Consider the following 24,156-nt stretch of genomic DNA (forward strand, 5'->3'; position numbering starts at 1 on the left):
CTCCTTTTTTTTTTTTTTAATTACTCCTGAAGTTTGAGAACATCTTCAGAAGTCTTGTTTAAAATGTTACATTTAAAATTTGGGTTCAAACACTATTATTATTCTTTTTTCTTGTTACTGCATTAGTTAACTGCTGTGGACCTACCTACCAGAGGCATCATTTTCTGGTAAAGAAGGAACTACATTTTGATGAAATTACTTGTTAAAGTGTTTTACTTCCTCGTTTTCATACAGAACACCTGAAGAAACGCCTGGAAGATTATATGGCCCAGTTCCCAAACGTGAGAATCCTCCGAACCAAAAAAAGAGAAGGGCTGATAAGAACTCGGATGCTGGGGGCCTCCATGGCAATAGGGGATGTCATCACCTTCTTGGATTCCCATTGCGAGGCCAACGTCAACTGGCTGCCACCACTGTTAGGTAAGCATGGTGGTGCTGAGTGTTGTACGTGGCTGCAGACTGAACTGGTAAAGAGCTGGCAATGCCTAAATGCCTATTTATGTTGATTTTTTTATTTCTACCTGCTGCTGTCTCCTCACGCTGTGAGTAAATGGACAAAAACACAAAATATCTTAAAAAAGGAAGAGAAAAAAAAAAGAAAGATGAGTGAATTGTTGGCAACTTGTTGCCTGTATTACAAGATTTTTTTTTCTGTGCTAGACTGTTCAAAAATCCTCTCATATGCTTAGTTTAATTAAAGAGTAAAGATCATATTTTTCTATTTCCTCGCTAAACAAAATCTTAAATAATTTACAGCTTGCTAGAAGAGTAAACAATAGCATGGTCATTCTGCAGCTTGCAGAGAGGAATTGCTTTATGATTCAGAAAAGACCTTTATGTACAGATTTTAAGTAGCTTCCAGTTTTTTTTTCTCCTGTATAACTATATTCAGCTTCATAGTCTGCTAGCCTGTGGAAAACACTTCTTGTGAATAACAGCTGCTGGTATGTATTTGTGGAAATGTGTAGTCCTTTCCAAGGCAGTTCTCCATCTTTAAGGAGGCATCAGTTTTATGTTAGTTTGTTGCAAGGATGACAAATTGAAAGGACGGTGCCTTCTGCTCCTGGTGTCTCTGTGCCTCTGGCCAGCCACACCTCTACCCAGGTGCTTCTTGAGGAAATTTCTGTTTTAAGTAGCGAGCTGCCTTTTTTGTTTGTTTTTGCAGTGCTCAGCTGAGTGGAATGATGCTATCTGGATTTTGTGCTTGTTTTGGAGGGGTGTGTTCTCTGTGATCTGTGCCCTGCTGTAGATTTGGTAGGTTTTCCTATGCACTGCTCTTCCCACGTTATTTAGAGTGGGCATCTTGCAGTATCCAGTTTGCTTTGGCTGCCAGATATGATGCTGTATGAAAGTAGAAACTTCCTCCTAAAGAAAACCAAACTCCTTTACAACCTCATTGCAAGTGATGTATCCAAGTGCTCTCTGAGGTGTGGCTTTGTGGAATATGCTGGCAGCAGCAATCAAGTGGAGGTTTGAGAAAGAAGTCAGATTTGTCAGCAGGATTGCTGGATGGTAATGCTGTTGCTTTCACAACAGTTTGTATCTGGTAATAACGTAAAACATTTGCTGCTTCTTGAGCTCTAGGGAGGGAGGGCAGAATTAGCTCAAATGCCATTTAAATGAGAACATGTACAGTGAGCTTTAATTTTGAAGCATAGAAAGGATTTCTGTTAGACGTGCATTGGAAGCTGAGACATCGTTTGTCGCCTCGGCTCTGAAAGTTAACTTCCAACAAGAGACCTTCTCAGTAATAAAGTATTTAAGAAGTTCCAGATGTTTATTCATGAATTAATCCTGTTTTGTATTATTTGATTGGAAGAAAAGGCTGAGAGGAGGAGGTGAACTTGCATTTCTTGAGCCTGCTGAGAGTAGTTATGCCATTAGTCTGGATCGCTTCCTGCCAGATCCTGGCATAGCAATTAAAGTGAGGTGGTACAATGGGTTATTGCCCTGGTTTTGAATCTGTGCAGAAAGGGTTCACATCCCGGTCACTCATTAAAACAAGGCTGCTAACTAAGTAAATGATTGTTGTTTTTTTTAAACCTGGTGGTTTGGGTATCTGTGGTGGCATGACTGTGTTTTTCTATTCTGCCTCAGAGCAATGGTCATCATAGCAAGAGTGCCCGGTGTTTTGATGTCAATAGTTTTAGCTCTGATATCCCAGCTATCTCAGAAACACCAGATAAATTGATAAAATTGGAGCATCTGCTCAAAAGAGAATGAAAGGGGAGAAAGCTATATTGCTCTCGGACGACTTGGTATTTTGGTGCTCTTTTCGGTAATTTGATGGTCAAAAGAACCAACTGGTGCAGGTCTTCTAATGTGTTTCTCCAATCTTCAGATCGCATTGCCCGAAACCGCAAGACTATCGTTTGTCCAATGATCGATGTTATTGATCATGACCACTTTGGATATGAGACTCAGGCTGGAGATGCAATGCGAGGTGCATTTGACTGGGAGATGTATTACAAGAGGATCCCTATTCCTCCCGAGTTACAGAAACCCGATCCCAGTGATCCCTTTGAGTAAGTTACTGAAACGCAGCGTGCTAAGAGCTGGCTAACAAAATAACACCCTGCTACGGGGTTGGTTTACACCTCCGTGTATTAGAAGCCAGAAGCTGATTGTAAGCTACTTGGTTTTTGGCAGCTGTTTGCTTTGTTGATTTAAAAGAACTGTATTGTGTAGTAGCTGTGAACACTCTCCTTTTCATTGCTATTTTTTGCCACCTTAATTCCCGCAGAAGTTAACATTTCATTTAAAACTGTAATGTGTAACATTTAATGTGGTCATTTATTACTGAGATCTTTCAAACATAACTTAGTATCCCTAATGCTCTGCCAAAAACAACAAGCCAGTGGCAGCTTATATGTCATTCCCAGGTGGGGGGAGAAGAAAACCTAGCAGAATAATTACAGCAATTTTGATGATTGCAGTGCATTGCAGAAGTAAATCTGTGATCAAGTTATGTTCTGCTGTTGCTGTGCTTGCCAACATTGAGACAGTTCTGCTGTCCTTTTTACTTCTGCGGCATAAAAAACAACGACAAAAAAACACCCTTGGAGGTCAAGCTCAATGACTTGATCATACAACTGAGACAAAGAGCACTAATGTGCAGGATATGGGTCCCTCTGGAAGAGGTTATGTTCTGTCACTTAATGGTGAACTCTCTTGCCTCTTTGAAGGAGAGGCATTTATTGCTTCTGAAATGAGCCTGGTCTAGTCCTCCTCATTTGCAAGTGGGAAATTACTAGATAATGCAAAAACAATTGCTTGTTCCTGCAGGGTAGCAAATGCACTGTGAACTCTGGGTGGTGAAAAGAATGTTTGTGAAATCTTGCTTTTGTTTTTTAAATGTTTAGCTAGAGATCTGTATCCTTGAATATGTTTGTAATATGGAGTCTGGTTTTTCCTTAAGGTCTCCTGTAATGGCTGGAGGACTGTTTGCAGTCGATAGAAAGTGGTTCTGGGAGCTGGGAGGGTATGATGCAGGTCTGGAGATATGGGGAGGAGAGCAATATGAAATATCCTTTAAGGTGAGCTATTTTCTCTGGAAATTACTTTTGTTTTGAAAAGTAAGAATTGTTCTGAGACACAGAATGTGAATGATCTATCTTGTCCTTGCTTTTGCGTGTGACTAAAGGTGAAAGAGCTGGGAGTAGTAAGATAGTGTGCAGAAGAATCAGCGATGATGAGGGTCAGTTTTGGAGCGTTAGCTGGGGTGCCCCCGTTCTGTGCTCACAGCTGCAGATGCATGTGCTCTTCCCAGCAAGGGTAAGTCAGCTTGCGTGGAGCTATCTGTAACTGTTAGGCTTTTTGCACTCACCCTAGCAAGAAGATGAAATATTCTCCTTCAGTGAAAGGAATCCAGGCATCTCATTGCTCGCCTGGTTGAGTACCTTGGGCCTGAACTTGAGTTTCCCAGCGATGAGAGTAACTTACTGTCTGTGCTCAATCCATCTGAGTCCTGGCTGCGAGGAAGCGAGCCTATTAATTACCCTGAAAGAAATCATCAACAATCGGAATAATAGCGCTGCTGCTGGCAGTGACTTCACATCATTATCTACCTGGCATGGGGACAGCTCTGTTACTTACTGCGTGATCAAGCTGCTCAGTTCGAGGGCTTTAAAGTAAGAGTTAGCCAAAAGCGCATACTAATAGTAACAAGGCACTGTGACCCAAAAAGACCACTGGTAGCTGTGTTATCACGGAATATGGCACTCTGAAATATACTCTAGGAAACCCACTGAGTTGCCCCACATTGCTTCTCTTCAGTGGTGGGAATCCTTCCCATAGCCTGTGGAGGATTAAGTAAAGATTTCAACATTTAACTCTGGGCCACAGCAAGGTTTCTCTTTCAGAGATTGAATATATGGTGGATATGGGATATATGGGTATATGAATATATCTCATAGGTGTCTGGGTGCCACTGAACTAAGCTAGTTGGCCTCAGCACAGGCCCAGAAGTCAGCAGCAATGCTCGTATAGTGCACAGTTTAGCTTCAGCAACCGAAATTTCTCATCTGTCTCCCCTGACAAAGTCACGGATGATGTCTAACAAAACAGATTCTGAGATCTCAATGCCTCTGGGCAATATCAAACTATATACAGCAAGCCGAGTTACCATGCATATGTACAACATAACACCATACAGCAAACATTTTTTTTTCAGTCACAAAAAAATCACAAAAAAATAATAAAGCCAATGTGGAGATCCCTTCTCCTCTGTAACAGCAGCAGGGAGGGAGGAAGGGAGGGACTCGCTCTTTGGGGATGCCATTACAGGTAGTGCCATTTATTCATTGTGTTGCATGTAACAAAATTGTGTAACGGTGTCATTCTCTGCAGGAGGGGTAGTGGCAGCATTCAGCCTCTTTTCCTTGGCCCTTTTCGAAAGTGCTGGTTTCCAAGAGTGATGACAGTGGCTGGGCAAGCCCTTTGTCTCTAGTGCCCCAGCAGACAGTCACACTGCTTGATCTGCAGGAAATAAGACTGCTTCATTCATCTGTTTGCTTATCCTCTCTGAAGCACGCTGTGTTTTATTTCAGGCCAGAGATGGTAATTTATGGAGGGATAAGTTTGCTTTAATTAATCTCTGCAAAGAACCCCTTTTTTTTCTTTCATTGTGCAACAGAAAAAAATGAAGTTTTAACTGAAGGAGGCTTCGTATATTTTCAGAAATTGAGATAAATTTGATACATTCATCTGTGGCTGATAGATTTAATAATTCTGCTGGAATTGCAAGAATAGAAGGTTTGTTCATAGAATTTATGAAGCTATGACGTTTCCTGGAGAGCTTAGAGCTATGTTCTTACCTTTGGAAGCAGACTGAGATTTTGTAATTAAAGGGGCACTGTCAAATAATTTAAAGCACTGGGTATAGACATGGGGTACCTACTTTCACATTATTTATTATTTAATGCAGATTCAGATTCTAAGCGTGCCAAATTTACAGCTCAGCTTTAACAAAGAGTCCATTCCTATGGCTGGGAGTTGTGGGTGCAGGTACTGGTTTATACTGATGGTCTTTCAACCACTGCATCAGCTCGGGCTTTCTCAAGCCTCACCAGGAGGAGATTTTTTTTCCCCCTCAAACACATTCTTTTTTTTCAGCCATGTATGGACTGTACTTTGCAGTTTTTTCCCTTTATTTTAAAATCCAGAACTCTGTGCCTGAGAGACTGCAAATAAACAAGTTTATTTAGGAGTCTCATGCCTTTCTGTTCTGAGATCCTATGTATTTCTGCCATCAGCTAGCTCTGCTGCATGCATTGAAGGAACGTTCAGGCTGAGAGCAAGCCAGCAGAGAAACCATCAGTCTTTAGCACCTCAGGAAACATTTAACCAGGGGATGGATCAAATTCCATTAATAAAAGCCTTGTTTCTTGGATGAAACGTGTACACAAAGCTTCACTAGAAAACACAGCATACAGTGGGGACAAAAATAATTCAGGCAAATGTTAAATTAGAAACAAACTTCCTAACTTGGGTCCTAACCCTAAATACTGGCTAGCAATCTCGATCCCTTAAAACAGGAATTTGTAGATTAGAAATGACAGTCAGTCTATCCATTTAGGACAAAAATGTGTGCTCTTTTGACTTGTGTATATGCAGAATAGCTCGGTGTATCAAACCAATTCTTCTAAAGGTCTTCCTGTGTCAGGTCATGTTCAGGTGAAACCGAAGATTTCAGTCTTGAATTTTAGTTGCTGGCATTACACCTATTCGAACGAGCCGCATCCTTTTGTAAGCCTTACATGCAGGATGCTCCAGGCAAAGTGCTCTGCAGGTCTGTGTGGTGTGAGAACCATTTTCCTTCATCTCAGTGGATTAACAAATACTAACCTTTTAGTGCACTCTTGGATTTTGAAGAAAGGATAAAAAAGCATGCACAAGTGTTTCTGTGCAGCACTGGCTACATTTCCTTTCTGCTGCCCCTAACTCTACAGCCCTAGTTTCTGTGTTCAGTGGTCTCTTCTGACAACGTTTCTGGTTGTGTCACTGAAGTTAGTGCTGACTGGGGCCTTTGCTGCTTATTCCAGGCACATACTGGCGCTGCTTCTCAGCAGCTCACGTTTGCCCACACTGAAACAGGCCTGGCATTTTGCTTTTTCTTTTTTTAAGCAGCACATCCTGCTTAACTCTAAGGCTCTCAGCTTCAGTGAAGGGTGGCTTCTTTCTCCCTTCCTATCCTATTGATGCAGAGATCAGTTTCAGACTGTCAACTAGAATTTTTGCTCTCTGTTCACCCTAAGTGCTTAGGTCAGATTTCAGAGTAGCCTTCCACCAAGCACCAGCAGGAAAATGGGCATGCACACACCCCTGTCCCCCTGTGAAATGCAATTATTGGAAAGTGCTATCGTTGTGCAATTATTGGAAAATGCTCCAGACGATAAGGAGGAGCCGTGCTGGTGTGTATTGTGCAAACACACAGATCCCAACGCCTCTTTAGTCACCTCAATCTTTTATAGAACCGTAAGTCCCAGCTGTAATGGCAGCTGATGCTTACAATGCAAAGAATTACAATTTTCCTGAATTACTGTTTGCCCTTGCTTTCATCCTCTCACTTACCTCGTTACGCAGAGAACCCCCTTGGCTTCTCCTCCGTGTCCTTTTCTTCCCACCTTTCAGTGTATGCTCAGACACCCAGCCAGCTTCTCTCCATTGATCCACCCCATGCGCTTTATATTTGTTGTGCCTCGCAGAAGCAGCTTTCTTTTCAAGGCTTGACTCACTCTTTTGTGTGTGTGTGCTTTTGTGTTTTTTTTTTCTTCCTGTCTTGGGAAGCATTGGCTCATCGTGCTGCAGTCTCTGGAAACCATAAACCTTGTACACCCAGATAATTTGTGTTCACACACCAATCGTGGTATTGTATTGTGTGTTTGAGAGGAGAGGTTTAGCTGTCTTACGTGTCATTGTTTTCTGAAATGGCAGAACGGGAATTGGATCAGAATAACATTCCCATGTAGAGAATAGGTGCCGTGTTATCTTCTGCTTTCATAGCTAAGTCAAAGGCTCTTGAGTCACTTTATGAATATGGAGTTATGGCTCTCCAGGCCACTGAGAAGACTGAAATAATACCACCTGTGTTACTTACTTCTGTATATGCTTTAATGATTAGGGAGAGATTGTAGCCATAGAGAAATCTGCTGCAGTATTCCCGCTGACCTCACTGTAGCCAGGTTTTCGGTTAATTCCAGCAGATCTGTCAGCTGCTAGGTTCCTATCTCAAAATGTAGATTGGTGAAATTGTGCCTGGGGAGGAAGAGAGATTTCCTGCTCTCTCCTAATGAGATCTGATTAGATCATTTTGTAAAGCCCAGCCTGCCGGACCAGCTTTAATTCTTGTTCTTGCAGCGTTCCAGTAAATTGTTGTTTGGAATTAAGCGCATCAAGTTCAGGCTCTGATGTTTGCTGTCATGTCAGCTAGTGAGGTTAGGCACCAGCTCACCCTTCTATAAAACAGCAACCAAAAAAAAAAATAAAAGAAAAAAAAAAGGAAAAAAAAAAGCAACTGGCTCCCTGGCCTAAGGAGGATGCAGTAAGTGGCAGGCAGTGTTAGAGCAGAGGCACCAGGAGCTCCCCCCAGAGCAGCGCCGCTTCAGCTGTTTGGCAGCGCTGTATTTTTAGCAGTGTAAGTTCTGATGTGTCATGCCTGTGAACTGTGGCCTTGTTTAAAAACAACCAAATATTGCCAGCCGAGTGGAAGTGTTCTCTCAGCTAACGCGCAGCTATTTCGGGTTTGCTTCGCTAGCAGTTATTCCTTGACAGGCCCTCGAATGTGATTCCCCTGACCTTTAACTTTCTAATGCTTTTGCTAGCTGTGTTTTACTGATACACGTCACACTCTTCCCCTCTCTCCTTTCTTCCAGTTTTATAGATAAGGGCTGGTAATTGTCTTTATGGAGGTTGTAATGAGTTCTGTCACTGCACAAAGAAGCTCGCTAATAAAATAAATCAAAGCAGCAATGAATGAATGGAAAGCGTGCTTTTAAAATTAGATTTGTACTGCGAGTGCCACACTGTCACTTGCAGCATGAGACAATATTAAAAAAGCACTGAGTTGGCAAAGTACCTGGAAAGGGTCGTGGAGGTGTCTGCTAGCAGGAATTAAGAAGCCTTCTGCTGGCTTCACACAGCGGTGTTGCAGCATCACTGGGGAGTAAATATTGTAAGGCATGATTAGGAAAGGAGCATGTAAAACTGATCGTAAATTTCACTTATGCAGTAAGTCAGTTGAGTGGCTTTTCTTATCATGTCATTACATGGGTTTATGTAGTGTCCTCCTGTGGGCCTGGAGTCTTTTTGTACCAGCAAGGAGCTCTTGGCCCCACATCTCATCGCTCTGTCTAGCCTCCCGTACCCCTTCATCCCGGTGTGCCATACAACGTTTGGGCAGGCAGCAGGGCTAACAAGCTGGTGTTTTCGTTCAGGGTTGCTTTACCCTAAAACACAGCTGGTTGTGAACCAACGGGGCTTACTTGGTGCTGGTGCAGTGTACGATGTGAAAATACAGGTTGGTGAGGGGTGTTTCTGCCTGTGCAACTGAGCTCTAGGCTTCTCAGCTGTTCCTGCAGGTTTTTTTTTATAGTTCCCAGGTTCTGGACAGATCTGTTGCAGCTCTTACAGCTTTGTACAAACCCTCTGTCGTAGAAACAAACAAACAAAAAAAAAAAACATCTTAAACTATTCTTTTCTTGGTCTACCTGTTAATTTCCTAGTGGTGAAATCACATCGTGGCTCTCTGTAGTAAAAAGCGCAGCAGACAGAGAATAGGAAGCATTTCTAATTCAACAAGAAACTTCACAGAAGCCGAGTGCAAGTTTCTTTTTTTATATTCATCTCTTCTGCACCAGACTCTTAAGACACAGCAGGGACAAAAGGAATGAAATTCTGTAGGAGTGTTTGTCAACTTTCTTCTTGTCTCTCTCTCGCCGTAACGGCATGTAATTAAGTACCTTGAACTTTAGAAGTTGTCTGTGAAAAATATTCCACTAACTGAGAGCAACCAGCCTCCATTAAGTTATACACAGTCAGCAAATGACTGTAATTATTAGGGCCAGTAGACAGAGCTGAAACTCCAGAGGACTTTAGTGTCAGAGCTAATAATTATGCAGCAGCCTTGGCCAAATATTTCTCTGCCGAGCTAAGTATTTAATATTGTCACCGTGGAATATTAATAGAATTGCCTGCTATGTGTGAAGCTGTTGACTAAGCTCATCGTACGGTGAACTGTGGTGGCTCAAATTAGCCACAGTGAATGGAGAGCTCAAGAGCTCTGCATCAGCTTGCAGCACCAGCAGGCCTTCTTTAATACTGCTGCCTTGGGGGTATTAACACAAGATCTAGGGACAAAACGAAGGCCATTCAATGTCATGCTTCAAGAATTTAGAAAAGCATTTGGCTTGAATAGCGAAGAGTACTTTTCACTATTGATTAGGTATCTCTGGGAAGCACGTATCGATATATTTCTTAAACCTAATGGAGCAGATGAGCTGCTGCAGAAATGTCTCCTTTGGTTTCACTTGTTTGGGCAAAATGACTACACCCAGGCTATAAATAAGGAATAGCAGAAAGTTGTTGCAGACTGTTGGCACAAAGTGAAGTCTTCCCAGATGGGGAAGGAAACATCTGGGTGTAATCCAGACATTAATCAAGCCTCAAGGTAGTCATCTTTAACTAGCAGTGTGTTTCACTGACTTTCTGAAGACTTTTTTTTAAGGCAAACTATGTTTTTACCAGGAAGGGATTTCTGCTTAACTGTAAGGTTGCAAGAGCAATTAGTGCCTGTCAGCAATAAAACCATAAGAGTGATATCCCAGACTTTGCAGTGATAACCACCAGGAAAAGTAGCAGGTCTTTACTGCTTTCTGGCACTGGCGCGGGCTCATGAATTCCCCGGAGCATTTTGCATAAGACCTGACCTGTACTATATATATGGCCTCCTTTATAAACAGTCTAAACCCAGGGTCTTATATGGCAGTCCAGTTTAATTATTATGATCACTATTGCTGTAATAGCATGTGTCAATTGAAAGTGTGCTGTTCTCTGGATTATTTTCTGTTCTTTCCTCTAAGAAATGCAAAATTAAACTGTTTAGCCATTGGGCTTGATAGTACTTGCACTAAATCAGGGCTTGCATGGCTCTAATCACGTAGTTATAGGATTTGAGACGAAAGCAAGGAGGGAGGATATTTCAGAGTGTGTGTACTTTAAAGTTAAAAAAAAAATCTGGGTTAAGCTTTTTCATAACTTGAAAGTCTTTCTTCTCTTTTTCTCCATATAACCAAGAGTGAATCCATCTCTGCTGTTTCACAGGTATGGATGTGTGGGGGTCGTATGGAGGACATCCCTTGCTCTAGAGTTGGCCATATCTACAGGAAATACGTTCCTTACAAGGTTCCAACAGGAGTCAGCCTGGCAAGGGTAAGTGGCAGCGATGTTCCCCCTCACCGTGCATGTGATCAGACAGCAGCCTCTTGGAAGGTTTTGCAAAGCAAAAGCTCTTCTATTTTCTCCATCTCAAGCTACAAAAGATGTCCATCCGCAATGTGGCTGTGCTATTGTCTTCTGTTACCCCACAATGGGAGGAAAATTGAGGCTTGTAGTACACAAATTGTACTCATACGGGGGTCAAACGAAGCAGTTGTTGCAGAGGAGGATGTCTAGCACAAAGGGAAGAGAGTCTAGGGGAGCTACAGACACGTACAGACAGCTCCATGCTCAAAATACCAGCTATTGCTAGGTGTTGAGAAGGAGCTTTGCAATCAGGCACTTGGTATGGAATCACCAATAAAAAAACAAGGTACAGTTTTATTTGTATAATAATTCAGTCATTTTAGCTGTGCTCTCCAGGAGCAGCAGGCTTCAGCGTGCTGATTGTGTTTCGGTGATTGAAAGACCTCTCGGTTTCAAGCATCACAGACCACTGAATGAGCAAGCTGTAATTCTCTGCAATGGAAGTTCTGTGCCATCTTATTTTTTAATCTAATGTACCCCAAAGAGGAAAGAGCCTTTGCTTATTGTGCAGTAGCTTTGTCCAATTAATTTCTCAAATTGAGAAGGGATTGCATTGCCCTCTGGTGGGGAGAAGAAAAATCATAGGAGCAGGAAGGCTGCAAAACTATAAACCACAAGAAGGTACCCTGCTGTCGTGCAGTCTTACAGCTTGCACGGTGTTAAAATGTTTCTCGGTTTGATAGCATTGCCCTAGTTATAGAGTTGACTTTATTACCCAGCCCAGCAATGACCTGTCAGAGGGACAGAGCGCTCTCCTGTCTGTGCCATCTCTTCAGGAAGGAGCTATATTTCTTCTGATTCAGTATTTGTCTCTTGCATACCCCCACAGTGCTGGAAGGAAATGGTGGACAGGTGCAGGGAAGGCTGTTTTTTGGCATCTAAGATTATAAAAGTCACCTTGAGGTGAACGCGTGCTCTTGTTTTGTGTAGGCTGCACTTGGGGCAGGGTCAGCACACTGCTCATTCTTAACACCTGGATTTATTTTGGCAGTGGGTGACCACTGCTGGACTGACTGCCTCCAAGCGAGGTGATCAGTACTGTTGGGTCGCTGAAGTCGTGACTGAACACGTCACGTTTCTGTGTGGCACCAAGAGTATCCCTGGTGCTGCCAGAGAGCACTCGAAGGTCCGATGGTCTCCTGGGTGCCTGATGGCAAGCAGCAGGGCTGACTCTGGAGGCTGGTGTGTGCTCATTGCTGGGATGGATTTGCTCAGTCGATTAGGGTGGTGGTTTAGGGTGTAGCATTACAGCGATACATGAATTCAGCATGTGCAGTTATCTGTATTTTTCCCAGAAGAAAAGAAGTCTCACTGCAGAGCCAGTGCAAAGCTGGAGTTAACACTGATGTGACAGGCATGATCTGGGGGGGATATTTGGTTTTGTGAGACTGCTGTGCAGATCAATGTGAAGTATTCTGCTGCCAGGGAGTAAACCCTTTGCTTCTGTTCTCAGTGGTCATCCCCTGAAAGCTGTGTATTCCTACTGTATCTCAGAGTTTCTCTTAAACAGCTTTTTACACAAGGAAACCAAAAAAGAGCGGTAAGAATATTGTGAACTGAAGCTTTCCAGAAGGGAGTAGTACAAATCCCATTCCTAGGTGAATATAAAATACAATAGGAAAGATATAAGAAAGAAGCTTTTTGTCAGGGACCTTTGAATGGCCAGTGGTATTTACCAGCATCCTTCTCTGAGTTGCTTTTTTTTTTATTCTGAAAAATAAAATAGAAAACCAACTTTTGATTAATGTTGTTTTTCTTAGCCACAAGGAACTAGATATAATGGCCAAGTGCCAGGATTCTGTTTTGACCTCAGCTGAAAATATCTTTCTAAAAGTCCCCTGGAACTAGAGAATAATAAAAATAATCTCTCTCCTAAAGCTGGAGAGAAAGAGTGGATGTGAATGAAAATCCTTCCTGAGCAAAAACAGGGGAGCTGTTCTGAATGCTAATGTTGATGGTTTGTACAGAGATCTCTCATCTGTTTTTTTTTTCCCCTTGGTTTTCCCACATGGCTGTTGCCCCCACAGAACCTGAAGCGGGTGGCCGAGGTGTGGATGGATGAGTACGCAGAGTACATCTACCAGCGCAGGCCTGAGTACCGGCACCTTTCTGCAGGGGACGTCACGGCTCAGAAGGAGCTCCGCAACAACCTCAACTGCAAGAGCTTCAAATGGTTCATGAGCGAGGTGGCCTGGGACTTGCCCAAGTTTTACCCACCGGTGGAGCCTCCAGCAGCCGCCTGGGGAGAGGCAAGTTTGGGGTCTGAAGTCGGCAGTGGGCAAACAGGCTCAAAGCGTTTCAAAGACCAGCATTCCCATACCGTTGTGTTGGCCTGCTCAATGAAAGCAGTGAGACAACAGTTTCTATTAGTGCAGAAATAGAAAAATAAATAAAAAAGGAGACTTGGCTCGGTCTGCATGTTATGTATTTAGTAAAAGGCAAAACACGCCAACGGGGAGAACTAGGAATAGGAGGCAGCTGAGCAGTAGTAGAAATGTTGTATTTCCAAAGGGCTACACAACTGTTCTGAGCTGCTCTGCTCGTTGGTTTTCCCATCTGGAAGCCAGGAAAGTCATCCCTGGTTTGAAAGTCAGCTGTGTTCTGGGGGAAGAGGCACCTCAGGAGTGAAGTATTGGATTGTTGTACACAGCACAGCAGGCTCTGCAGTTGTGTAGCTAATGGTTTTTGCTGTGTCCTGCAGGTTATTTTACAGCTGGCAGTGGGTCCCATTTTGAGCTCCTGTGCTTTCTTCTAGCTGCTATCTGCCAGCTCAGATATATAGTTAAACGAGGAATCGTAAAACTGTTTCCATACAAATACCGCCACTATTTGAGGCAGTTTAAGTCTTCTTTTCTTTTGGCTGTCACTTGATAAGAGCAGGAGATTCAGCGACTAATTTGCTGTTTCAGATTCGCAATGTAGGAACTGGGCTGTGTGTGGATACCAAGCACGGAGCCCTGGGATCCCCTCTGAGGCTGGAAAGCTGCGTGAAGGACAGAGGAGAGGCAGCATGGAACAACGTGCAGGTAAGGGTTTGAGAGGCAAGGCGTTTGCAGAACTCTGTCAGGTGAGCAGAGGGTGCTGTGCACCCCAAGACTCAAATGCTGATTTCACTTGATGGGCTTGGTAGCCCAATGTGGCATTTTAGCTTGTGGTATGGAGCCTGGCAGACTGTGCAGGGCTTTTACCTCCGCTTTGAAGTTCTCGGAGTAAACAAAAGAAAGCACAGGAAAACAATATGCCAAAATAATAAAAGAAACCGGTAACAAGGCAGCTGTAATATGTAACAAAGTGAATATTAACTTCAAAGGTTGTGCTGAAAGAAGTGATAGAGGAGCATCATGCATATTAATAAAGCTGCAGGAGCATTCAATAACCGCTCACTATCATCCTCCTGACAGGAGGCAAATACATTATAAACACCCAGCCGTTGCTGGAGAGAGATGAAACTAGCCGGGCTATAGATTCACCCTCTCGACATATAAGGTGCCAGAAACGACAGCTTTATTGTAGCAGAAGGGAGGGAAATATTAGTTTGTCTAAAGTGTAGTAGCTGAGCTGAGAAAAGATCAAGAAAACAATGCCTCTATTACAGAGCCATGCGTAACTCTTCGGGGGAATGGCTTCAGTACTAGGAGATAACGTGTTGCTGCATATCAATTTTGATGCATGAAAACTAGAAACCAATTTACTCGGGCACGGTCCAAAACTAAGCCTCTGTTGTGTCAGGAGGATCTTAAACAATTAGTGTTGGCTTACATTGAGGAGGAGAATGCGTTTGGGGTTTTTGTGTTGCCTTGAACCTAAATGATTATGGTAATTTCTCTCACAAGAGAGGCTTAAAGGGAGACAGGAGCAAAGCAGCTTCTTTGTGCCAAAGGTTTTGGCCATGCTGCTTCAAGTAGTAGCGCTCTGTGCATTACTGGTCTTTCTTACTGTCCCACGAGATCCTCTCTGAAGAGAGAGACATTCCCTCACCTGGGGCCAAAAGGAGCCCCCAGAAGAGCCCCTTCCCCGTGGGGTCTGAGGTGGGACATGCTGGCCAGCAGCCCTGCAGCTCCACCTTGGCTGGTGCCAGTCACAGGGGACGCTTGCACCCTTGCCAGAGACGCTGTTCTGTCAGAGTGGGAAGCAGAAGCTTCACACCAGCACCTGCATTTAAACACGTCTGTTATCTCTTGTAAGATTCAGCCTTACAATGCTTAAAGCATATGTGATAAGCAAAGCCGTGATCATCATAAGATGCAGCTAGACCGTGCTCCTGTTTCAAGCTGTGGCTGAAAGCAAGAGCCGAGCATGAATGGGGTGGTACATCCACCGACAGTTCCCCCATGTTCCAACACTATAGATTCAAGATGTGCTGGCATCCAGCAGCTTTCATTAAAGCCATGATTTTGCCAGGCATTTGATAGGTTATGCTTAGTCATTAGAGCTAAAACCTTTTCTTTTCCTTGGTATCCCTCCTTTCACTTCACCCCAGCAAAAAGAGGTCTGGAAGGACTGAGTCAGTGCAGGGTCAGTAGAAGAGAGCACCAGGAAGCACTGCCCTAGCGTTTACCCTTCCAAAGCTCCCGTGAGCTGGGGTGGGAAGCTGTGGACCTCCTGCTGTCTGGTACCAGAAGGCACGGGGCAAACTGTTCTCAAGGTGACTGCAGGCTGCCTGTGCAGACTTGGATATTTACTGCTGGTGTTAACTCAGAGCTCCTGTAGCTCTCTCCCCCTTTTTTTTTTTTGCTAGCTGCGAAGTGCTGTAATTGGTCAGCTGCTCACTTAATCCATGATGTATGTCTGCATTGCAGAGACATTCAAGGCTGCTATTAGTACCCAAGCTAACTAGCATGGCTGTGTGCAGCAGCACAGCCTCATTGAGCATGCTGCATGGCAGGCCGCGGGGTGGCTCTTACGGATCCCCCTAGTCAGCAGTCCCTGTCCCCAGAGGGGGAAGCAGTTTTTCTCCAGGATAGTTTTGTCCTTTCCTTGAAGCAGTCTCCACTCTGTAGGCAAAGAAGGCGATGTCGTAGTGCTGGTGGAAGCGCTGTGCCCAGTACCTGCCGTCCTGAGGGTCTGCTTTGTCCCAGCAGGTATTCACCTTCAGCTGGAGAGAAGACATCCGTCCCGGGGACCCTCAGCATACCAAGAAGTTTTGTTTTGATGCCATTTCCCACAGCAGCCCTGTGACCCTCTACGACTGCCACGGGATGAAGGGGAACCAGCTCTGGAGATACAGAAGAGTGAGTGTGTGCTGTGCGCGCGTGCACACGCGTGTGTGTTCATTAAGGTGGCAAGGTGCCTGTAGGCACCTGAGTTCCCTTCAGATGACACCACCCGTGTTTTATTCATCTCTCAGTCACTGTGCCATTAATTACCCTTGATCAGAAAGAGCTGACTGCCCTGCTTCATGGGTTAGGAATGGTGAGCGCAGCTTCTTCAGGGTAAAAGGGCATTGTCCGTGCAGTCCTGTCCAGGGCTGGCGGGGAGGTGATGCAACACCCTTGCAAAACCAGTTTGCAAAGGAGTGTGCTGTGTTTACTGGCTTCTTCTGAGCACTAGAAGGTCACGCCAAAAGTAGATAAGGGTTTATTCATCCTCCTGCTAAGCAATGCTTTTGTTGCAAACAGGTAAGCACATTCTTGATGAAATGCCGTGTCCTAGCCCTTGCAATCTGCACGCACAGTGCTGCAGCAGGAAGGGAGCCTGGTGCTGGAGCACCTGCTCTCAGCAATAGCTTTGGACCTTCCCAGTGCAGGTGGGAGGATTGGGTTCAGTACTGCAGCAAGGGAGGGGGTGGAAATGGGAGTGCTACTTACCCACCAGTTAAGCGTGGAACTTCTTCAGATACATTCAAGTGACAAAATGGCTTGCCTTAGTTTTTAAGACTTCTTTCAGTCAGTTTTAAAACAGTTCTGCTTCTCGGCTTAGTGCCCTCACCTGAAATTTCTCTTCTCCAGGACAAGACCCTGTACCACCCAGTAAGCAGCAGCTGTATGGACTGCAGTGAGAGTGATCGAAAGATCTTTATGAACAGCTGCAACCCCTCGTCTCCAACACAGCAGTGGATATTTGAACATACAAACTCAACCGTCTTGGAAAAATTTAACAGAAACCTTGATCTTTAAAAAGACTGACTGTATATATATATACATATATATATATATATTTTACAATTATAGTTTTTACTGGGGAGGGTTACGAAAAATTTTTTTAAGGATACTTTTTTTTAACAGTTAATGAAGGTAAAAGGGAGAATCTCAGGAGAAGGTAAACTAGCAGGCCAGTCTTTATTGTGAAGATGCTGCATCCTTCTCTTCTGGGCATGGTGGAATTCTAAAGGCTTTGCCGGAGCCATTTCTGTGCTGAGACTGGAATAGAAACTCTGTTTTTAGAGGAGTCTGAATGTTGATTCCAACTGCTTTTCTTTTTTTTTTTTTTTTTTTTGATGTTTTATTTCCCATCTAGGTCTGGCATTAAATGATTTTTTTTCTCCAGGACCCTCAAAGTACCGTACTTTATGTAGCTGCTATGCAACCTGCTGAAGCATTCCCGCTTAGGTGCTTTATCTTCCAAAATCCATCTAAGTAAAATCTTGAACACAAAATTTAATCCTCTGATGTCATAGACATTAAAAAAAAAAAAAAAAAGACATCAAAATGTAAAATGAAATGATTTTTTTTTTGCCTTAAACCAAAATATATTTCAAACAGGTTGGCTGTTATTACTTTCCCAATGATGACTGTGATAAAGGAATGAGCTCTAGAGGAAATGCAGCCAAGTGTTGGGGTTATCACCGTGGTTATTAGCGATGAGGAATCTGGGTTTCTGCTCCATTCACTTTACAGTCAGTTTGTCACTCACTGTTGAATCCTCAAGGTGAAAGATTAGTAGAGAGTTTTTAAGTGAGCACAGTTCTTACAGGTTAATGTTTTTGTTAGGAGCCTTTGGATATCAAATTCACCTCTTATACCACATCTTTTTAGCATGGACACCTCCAGAGTTTCTCAGAATTAAACACGAAGGCAACTTTATTTTTTTCTTTAGAGGCTAACTTAATTCACAGGTGGTGTGAGCGGATTAATTCAGGATAATTGAGTCAGGGCCGGGATTAGCCATTGTTTTGTATCCACTTATTCATCAGTCTGTATGTAGTTTATTCCAGTGATGAGTCCTGTGGTCAGTGGTGGTGTAGGTTTGGGGGAGCATGCTCTTAATCTCTCTCTCCCTTTCTGTACAGCTCACTGTGACAGGAGATCTGTGTGCTTAAGCAGAGGTGTGGGATCAAGGGGCCGGTTTCACTGGTACCCTGTCCTTGTGTAGTCAGGTTGCAGCACAAGGTATTACCCTTGTGGTTGGGCTGTGGGATCGACCAGACACTGAAACAGAATTATCTCATCCCAGAAGCTGCAAAAAGAAGGTGCTGACACTGAAGGATGAACAGAGGACCATCGGTTTCAAGTCTATCTAAAAGTGAGTGTTTAAAAAAATGAAACAAAACACTGGTTTCAAACGAAGTTGTTGTGAAAACATTTAATAATTCAGTTAACTTATATTGAAGGCAGCAGTGACATTTTCTAGCAAAAGCTGTGAATGATGGTGCAGTTAACCTTTTGCAAAGATGCTTCCTAAATCAATGCAACTAGGCCTTTTCCAATAATGATCCAGCTCCACAGTTTGTCCAATCGTCCTTTCAATAATGTTGCAGCAAGAGGTAGTGTGCAATCGCCTCCAGGAGTGAAAGGCTGAATCGCTCAGGGCAAGAGCAGTGTACCCCGTTGGGACTCTAGATAAACACGGTTAATGGACCTGCCCTCCTCGTTGGGGCAGGGAAGCTCTGCTCTGACATATCTTTTCTGTGAAATCAGGATTTTTGCCTAGTGTCAAGAATTGGTCAGGCTGGCTCCCACCTTTGCAGAGCTCTGCAAGAAGCCCTTTCTCCTGTTGCCAGCTGTACGGCCACTACCTGTGTTTTAGATGTCTTTGAGGCCTCGCGGTGCTGTCTGTAAACTGGGAGCAGACTAGGGCATGACTACCTGCATCTCTAGTGCTCGAGTCTGATGTATTGACTGTGAGGTCAAAATCATTTCCACCTTTGTATCCTCACAGCTGAAGCTGTATCTGAGCTGTGCTGCCAATTTACCTGCTTCGTGCTGTTACAGAGCAGGGGGAAATGGGCATTGCATTGCGGCTGGGACTGGGGTTGCCAAATGTATTAGTGTCTAACGTTTTGGGAGTGAAGAAAGGCAAAAGGCTCTAGGCTTTCCCTGTGACAGTTCTGCAGCAGTATTGAAATGGAATTGAGACCAGTGTCGATGTTGTTTGTTCTCGGTACCTACGATCTGTCATTAGGATCCCTTTTCATTTCTATGGGAGAGAGCACCACTTCCCAGTGCTTTGTGTCCGACTTGCTTTCCTTAAGTTATTAATGCTCTCGTTAGTCTAGTAACATTGACTGTGGATCGCTACATGGCCTGACTAGGTGTCTTTATGAATGTTTTAGTACCTGTGGAACAAGAAGCTGTTTGTCCATGAGCAGTGCAATTTTTTTTATATATATATAATTGGAACACAATCAGCAAGTGATATACATGGACATAGGGCATTCTGATTGCAGCTTGCAGCTTTCTGTGGCTTAGTTTTCTAACAAGAGGATTAGTTTCTGTTTCTAAAATGCATGGCTTGCTTTGTACTTGGGCTCACCTTGCAAAGAGAGCTTCGAGTCCTAGCTGGTTAGCTTGCTGGATGCTTGCTTCAGAGAGAAATATAGTAACAAGCAGGTCTTTTACCACAGAGTGATCTTAATTTGGTGAGAAAGGACAGCTCTTAGTAGTATGCACCAAAAGGTTAGGGATTGTTGAGGCGTTTCCTGCTTGACAGACAACCACCAGTACGAGGAAACCGGAGCTGTGGGGTGACTGGTCCCACTGGGTCCTTCTCAGTGTGGTTGATCTCATCTGTTTTCTCAAGGCTTGCCATCTGAATTTGTAAGTACCCCACAAATTCTGTACACTTCTGACTGGCTCACTGTGCTTTGAGCTGTTAATTTATTTACATCAATTAAAAGTTTCAATACCCTAGAGGCTTTGCTGACTAATGAGAAGACTTAATATAGCCAACCATTCGCTGATTGAGAAATAGAAGCTGTATTTCACAGTCTACATCTTTTAATCGAGCCTTTGCTGGGCAAACTGGTTAATTATTCCAATTACCTTTGGTTATTTGTAAGCAAAATTGCTAAAGCATGAATACATAAGCAAATCTTCATATCTGCATGCAAGTCAAGACTGGAGATTAAATACCAGTGATTATCTAATGCAAAATAAATGCTTTCCATTTTCCCCCAGAAATATTCAAACAAACCCTCACTGTATGGCTGCATAAATTCTGCTGCTTTTAAATATCAGAGTCCCAGACGAGAGTGGGATCCCTGGATGTGTGTTATGTCGCATAATAATACTTTGATTTGCTCTTGAAGTTCTTGGTTTATACAGGTGCTAATCTCTAAGGTCTACAGACAGTAATAGGTTTGGGGACCTCATATGTGCAAGGTGCCCTTTTTCATGCCTGGGCATTTAACTTTCCTTTCCACAGCATAATAGAAGAAAGTGTGACCCTTACCAAGTGGGGGAATACAGCATCATTAAAATAAAGATGTGCCTTTTTAAATGTAAATGTACAGCAAATGCTTAAACTTGAACCATTTCCTAGTGCCTTGCTGGACAAGAGAGAAGAGGGGAAAGGGTTGGGGGGGTTAAGGATGTATGAGAAAGCTTGACTCGTGCAGTGTTTGTGTGCGTGTGCTTTTTTTTTAAAATGTTTGACTCCAAGTGCAAAATTTGTGTGGATGACAGTAATTCAGAAGCTCCCGAGTTTCCTCTGTTAAATTGATGTCATTAATGACTTGGGGGCGGTAGGACAGATGGTGTCTCTCCTCATAGGAAGAGTTGGAAAGAGTGGCAGCTTCCTTTTGGTACGCTGTGATGACTAAAGCTAGACCAGAGCATGTTTCAGTTAGCTGCTGGATGTTTCACCTCATGGCGAAGGCTGACACATTTCACTGGCATGCAAGGTCCTGCTTTTTATGTTCTAAGTAGCCAAATCAGAAATCACAAATAGTCCCAAGGACACATCAAATCTCTGGCGAAAGTGTCTTACAGACAGTCGACACCTTCCGTCACTGAGAAACCTTTAAAGGGTGTGTTCAAATCTTTAATACAGAAGTAGCAAGAAAGCAATTTCTCCCCTTATCTTTCTTCCTGGTTTGTTTTATTGTAATGTCTGTGCTCGGGGCTTTGCTTTCCTTTAGTGGAAAGTTCCAGTCAGCAAACTTTGCTCTTCCCTGCTGCCCTGAGACATCAATGTGCTGAAAGGCACAATGGCAGCACCAGCCAGCAGTACTGCAGGAACACGGTGCGGATCATTAGAGCAGTTCTGCTGGCTCGCATCGCTGAGGGGAGATGAGGGATATATCCTAAAAGTCATACTGGGCAATTGCGTAACTGCTGGGTTAAAAGGGAGAAGCCTATATCTTAAATTGTCCTTCAGGATATGGACAGAGACTTGAATGGTTTTGACTGGAGAGAACAGCCCCCAGCAGTCAGCCCGTCATGCTTGCTTGCAGTCAAAAGAGTGCTGGTAGTTATGTCTGAAACAGTCTGGCTTTGCTAGCAGGGGATTCGAGTGTGCCATCCATTCCCACCTGCTGCAGTTCATGTTCCCACTCACCTACCGTGTTTCTATCTACTTGTGACAAAGCCTGATGGTGCCTAGGTCAGTCCTTACCCGAGAAGCAGCAAGCTGGCTTTCCATTTAACAGTTATTTAGCATGGCAAGCTTCTTAAATCATTGGCAAGTTGTTGACAAAATGGTGAATAGCTTTAGGTTATTATCAGAGTCTGTGGAGGTATGGTTTAAAGGCCTTTCACGGGATATGTAGTAACAGGGGAGGTGGACTGGGGGGCAGGAGCAGGAGGTCCTTTTCCATTTCCCAGTGGCTTATTGCTTGATCCTAAGCAAGGCGAGTCTGTGTGCTGCAATTTCCCAACCTGTGTAAGATTTAGCTTTAAGTGCTTTACTTGCCACCTTAGTGTCGAGTCCATATTTTTAAAAGAAGTTTCAAGTCTTCGCCTGGTTCAAGTGGAGGGGAGAGATGCAATGGGTGGAGAACGGGAAAGCTGAGATCCAAAATTTCCATCAGCGTTCAGTGCTCAGTTGTCAATTCATTTCACGTTCTTCATTAACCAGTCAGATTGACTTCCTTTATAAGTTTAAGGTGTAACTGAAATAAACTCACCTTCTGCTTCAATTGCTCCTTTATAGTGTCACACTTTAACTTGGAGATCTGTGTATGAAACTAGGCAACAATAGATTATGGAAATCCTAATAAAAATTCCTGTCTGTTTTTTAACTCTGCCTCGGCTTTAATCACTGCATTTGAGCTTTCTTGATGCTTCTGTATTACCCAAAAGGCTTCAATGATTCCAGCAGATGTGAGGGATTTGGGAGTTTTATTTAAAGATACTGGATCTGTGTGGTCTCACAGCTACTGGTTCAACTCTAGGAAAAAAAAAAAAAAAAGTTCTAATCCCAATTAGTAAGCAAGCAAACGTGAACTTCAACCACAATAAAATCATGCTAAAAAAATGATCAAGCTAATTAGTCTAAAACATTAGCCCTTATTATAACAGTAACAAATAGCTTTAGCCTGTAGGGTGGTGAAGGGAATTTGTTTTAAAATGCATTCTCCACAATCTTGGTGATAAGGTCTAAGTTTGTCTATTTCTTGTATTGCATGCATTTTATCTGTAAAACTGGATGGTGCCTCTTGAATCAGTGTATATTTATTTCTGTGCATATTAGGACCAACAGCCTAATATCTGGGGGTGGTAAAGGACTTGTAGCACTTTAATGTAGTAGCTTTCATAAACTGGGAATCATTGATAGAATGCCTAGTGTTTTTAAAGTTGAATGGACTTCCTTTTATAATATATTTAAAATAAATTTTTAATGTGTTTTCTGAAACTGTGTATGCAGAAATGACTGTTCCTGCCCGTTTTGCTCTGGTGATTGATTTCCCTTCTCTCTGCTTCTTATGAGAAGAAGCTTAGTTACCCTGGTCTGACATTTCTCTGCTGTAGGATTCCGGCCACGTTACGCACTGCTTTCCTCCAGCCCCACTGGGAAACATCCCTCCCAGCTGCCCTTTGTATTGGGTTATAAATTTGCAGGGTTTACTGCTTTCATGCCTGAACACTGCTGGGCATACTTACCAGGTTCAGGCAGCTGGGGTGACTTCGGGGCAGGAGCTGTGAGTTCCCGTCTGCCCCTCAGCTGCTTCCAGGCAGCTCTGAAGCCAAGGGGAACACCCCATCGCACCCCAAAACAGCAGCCCATCCAAGGAGCAGCATCTCACCTCAGCTAAGTTTAACACAAAGCAGCAGCCACAAGGGAAGGAGGATACCTGAGGAGAAATCTAGGGAGATGTGGACTGTGCTGGAGGATGTGGAAAGAGCTAAGTTTGTGTAAGGGGGTGCTCTGTGCCATCCTGGAGTCACTGGGGGCTGACACCTGGGCAGCAGCTACCATGCCTGGGACACTTCCCTCCCAGCCTGTCATCAGCCACATGTTCAAAGCGACAGAAAGCTTTCCTGAAAGGCAGCTTGTGTGTTTGCTGACATGATAAATGGCCATGAGAATGGAATTTAAAAAACACCAAAGCCTGTAAGCACGTCTTTTCTGAACGCTTTTTCCTGCAGTGAACGTGCTCCCCCTTTTTTGGGGGAGCACAGTGCTGCACATCAATTGTCTAGCCTAGGGGAAGATGGAGCCCTCAGTTTCCTTTCTCAGTGTGCCTAACTTGTGTACAACTGCTGGTAGATCCATCCTACACCTTGGTTTTCAGGGGAGGGCTTTCAACAGCTCACTGCCCTTTTTGTGCTCTGGTCTTTGGGCAGTGGGAGCAGTCTTTTAGTCCAAGACTGGAGGGGGTGTAAGAAAAAAAAAAAAAAGCTTCTTTCCAGGGCATCTTCTGCAGCACGTACTTTTTGGAGAGTAGCATTTCTGTCTCAAAAACCTTGAATGGATGCTGTTAAAACAGTAGGTTCCAGATGACAGCTACATTGCAGACTTATCTGTAGGAGGTAGTGC

At 43.6% G+C, this 24,156-nt stretch overlaps 1 protein-coding gene across 2 annotated transcripts in view; it reads left to right on the forward strand.

Moving 5' to 3' along the window:
* Positions 1-23,031, forward strand: part of GALNT10 (polypeptide N-acetylgalactosaminyltransferase 10) — an 88,951-nt gene extending 65,920 nt beyond the window's left edge. Inside the window, exons 5-12 of one of the 2 annotated variants that reach the window (XM_072023543.1) lie at positions 235-420; positions 2,342-2,525; positions 3,419-3,536; positions 10,819-10,926; positions 13,047-13,268; positions 13,929-14,045; positions 16,098-16,250; positions 16,968-23,031. In XM_072023543.1, coding sequence (XP_071879644.1) covers positions 235-420; positions 2,342-2,525; positions 3,419-3,536; positions 10,819-10,926; positions 13,047-13,268; positions 13,929-14,045; positions 16,098-16,250; positions 16,968-17,135 — 1,256 coding nt within the window. In that variant the 3' untranslated portion in view covers positions 17,136-23,031. The remainder of the gene's footprint in view (positions 1-234; positions 421-2,341; positions 2,526-3,418; positions 3,537-10,818; positions 10,927-13,046; positions 13,269-13,928; positions 14,046-16,097; positions 16,251-16,967) is intronic. The other variant, XM_072023544.1, reaches the window with a different exon arrangement.
* Positions 23,032-24,156: the final 1,125 nt, after the last annotated feature.

The sequence above is a fragment of the Anas platyrhynchos genome, chromosome 14 (assembly GCF_047663525.1).
Source record: "Anas platyrhynchos isolate ZD024472 breed Pekin duck chromosome 14, IASCAAS_PekinDuck_T2T, whole genome shotgun sequence".
Classification (NCBI taxonomy): Eukaryota; Metazoa; Chordata; class Aves; order Anseriformes; family Anatidae; genus Anas; species Anas platyrhynchos.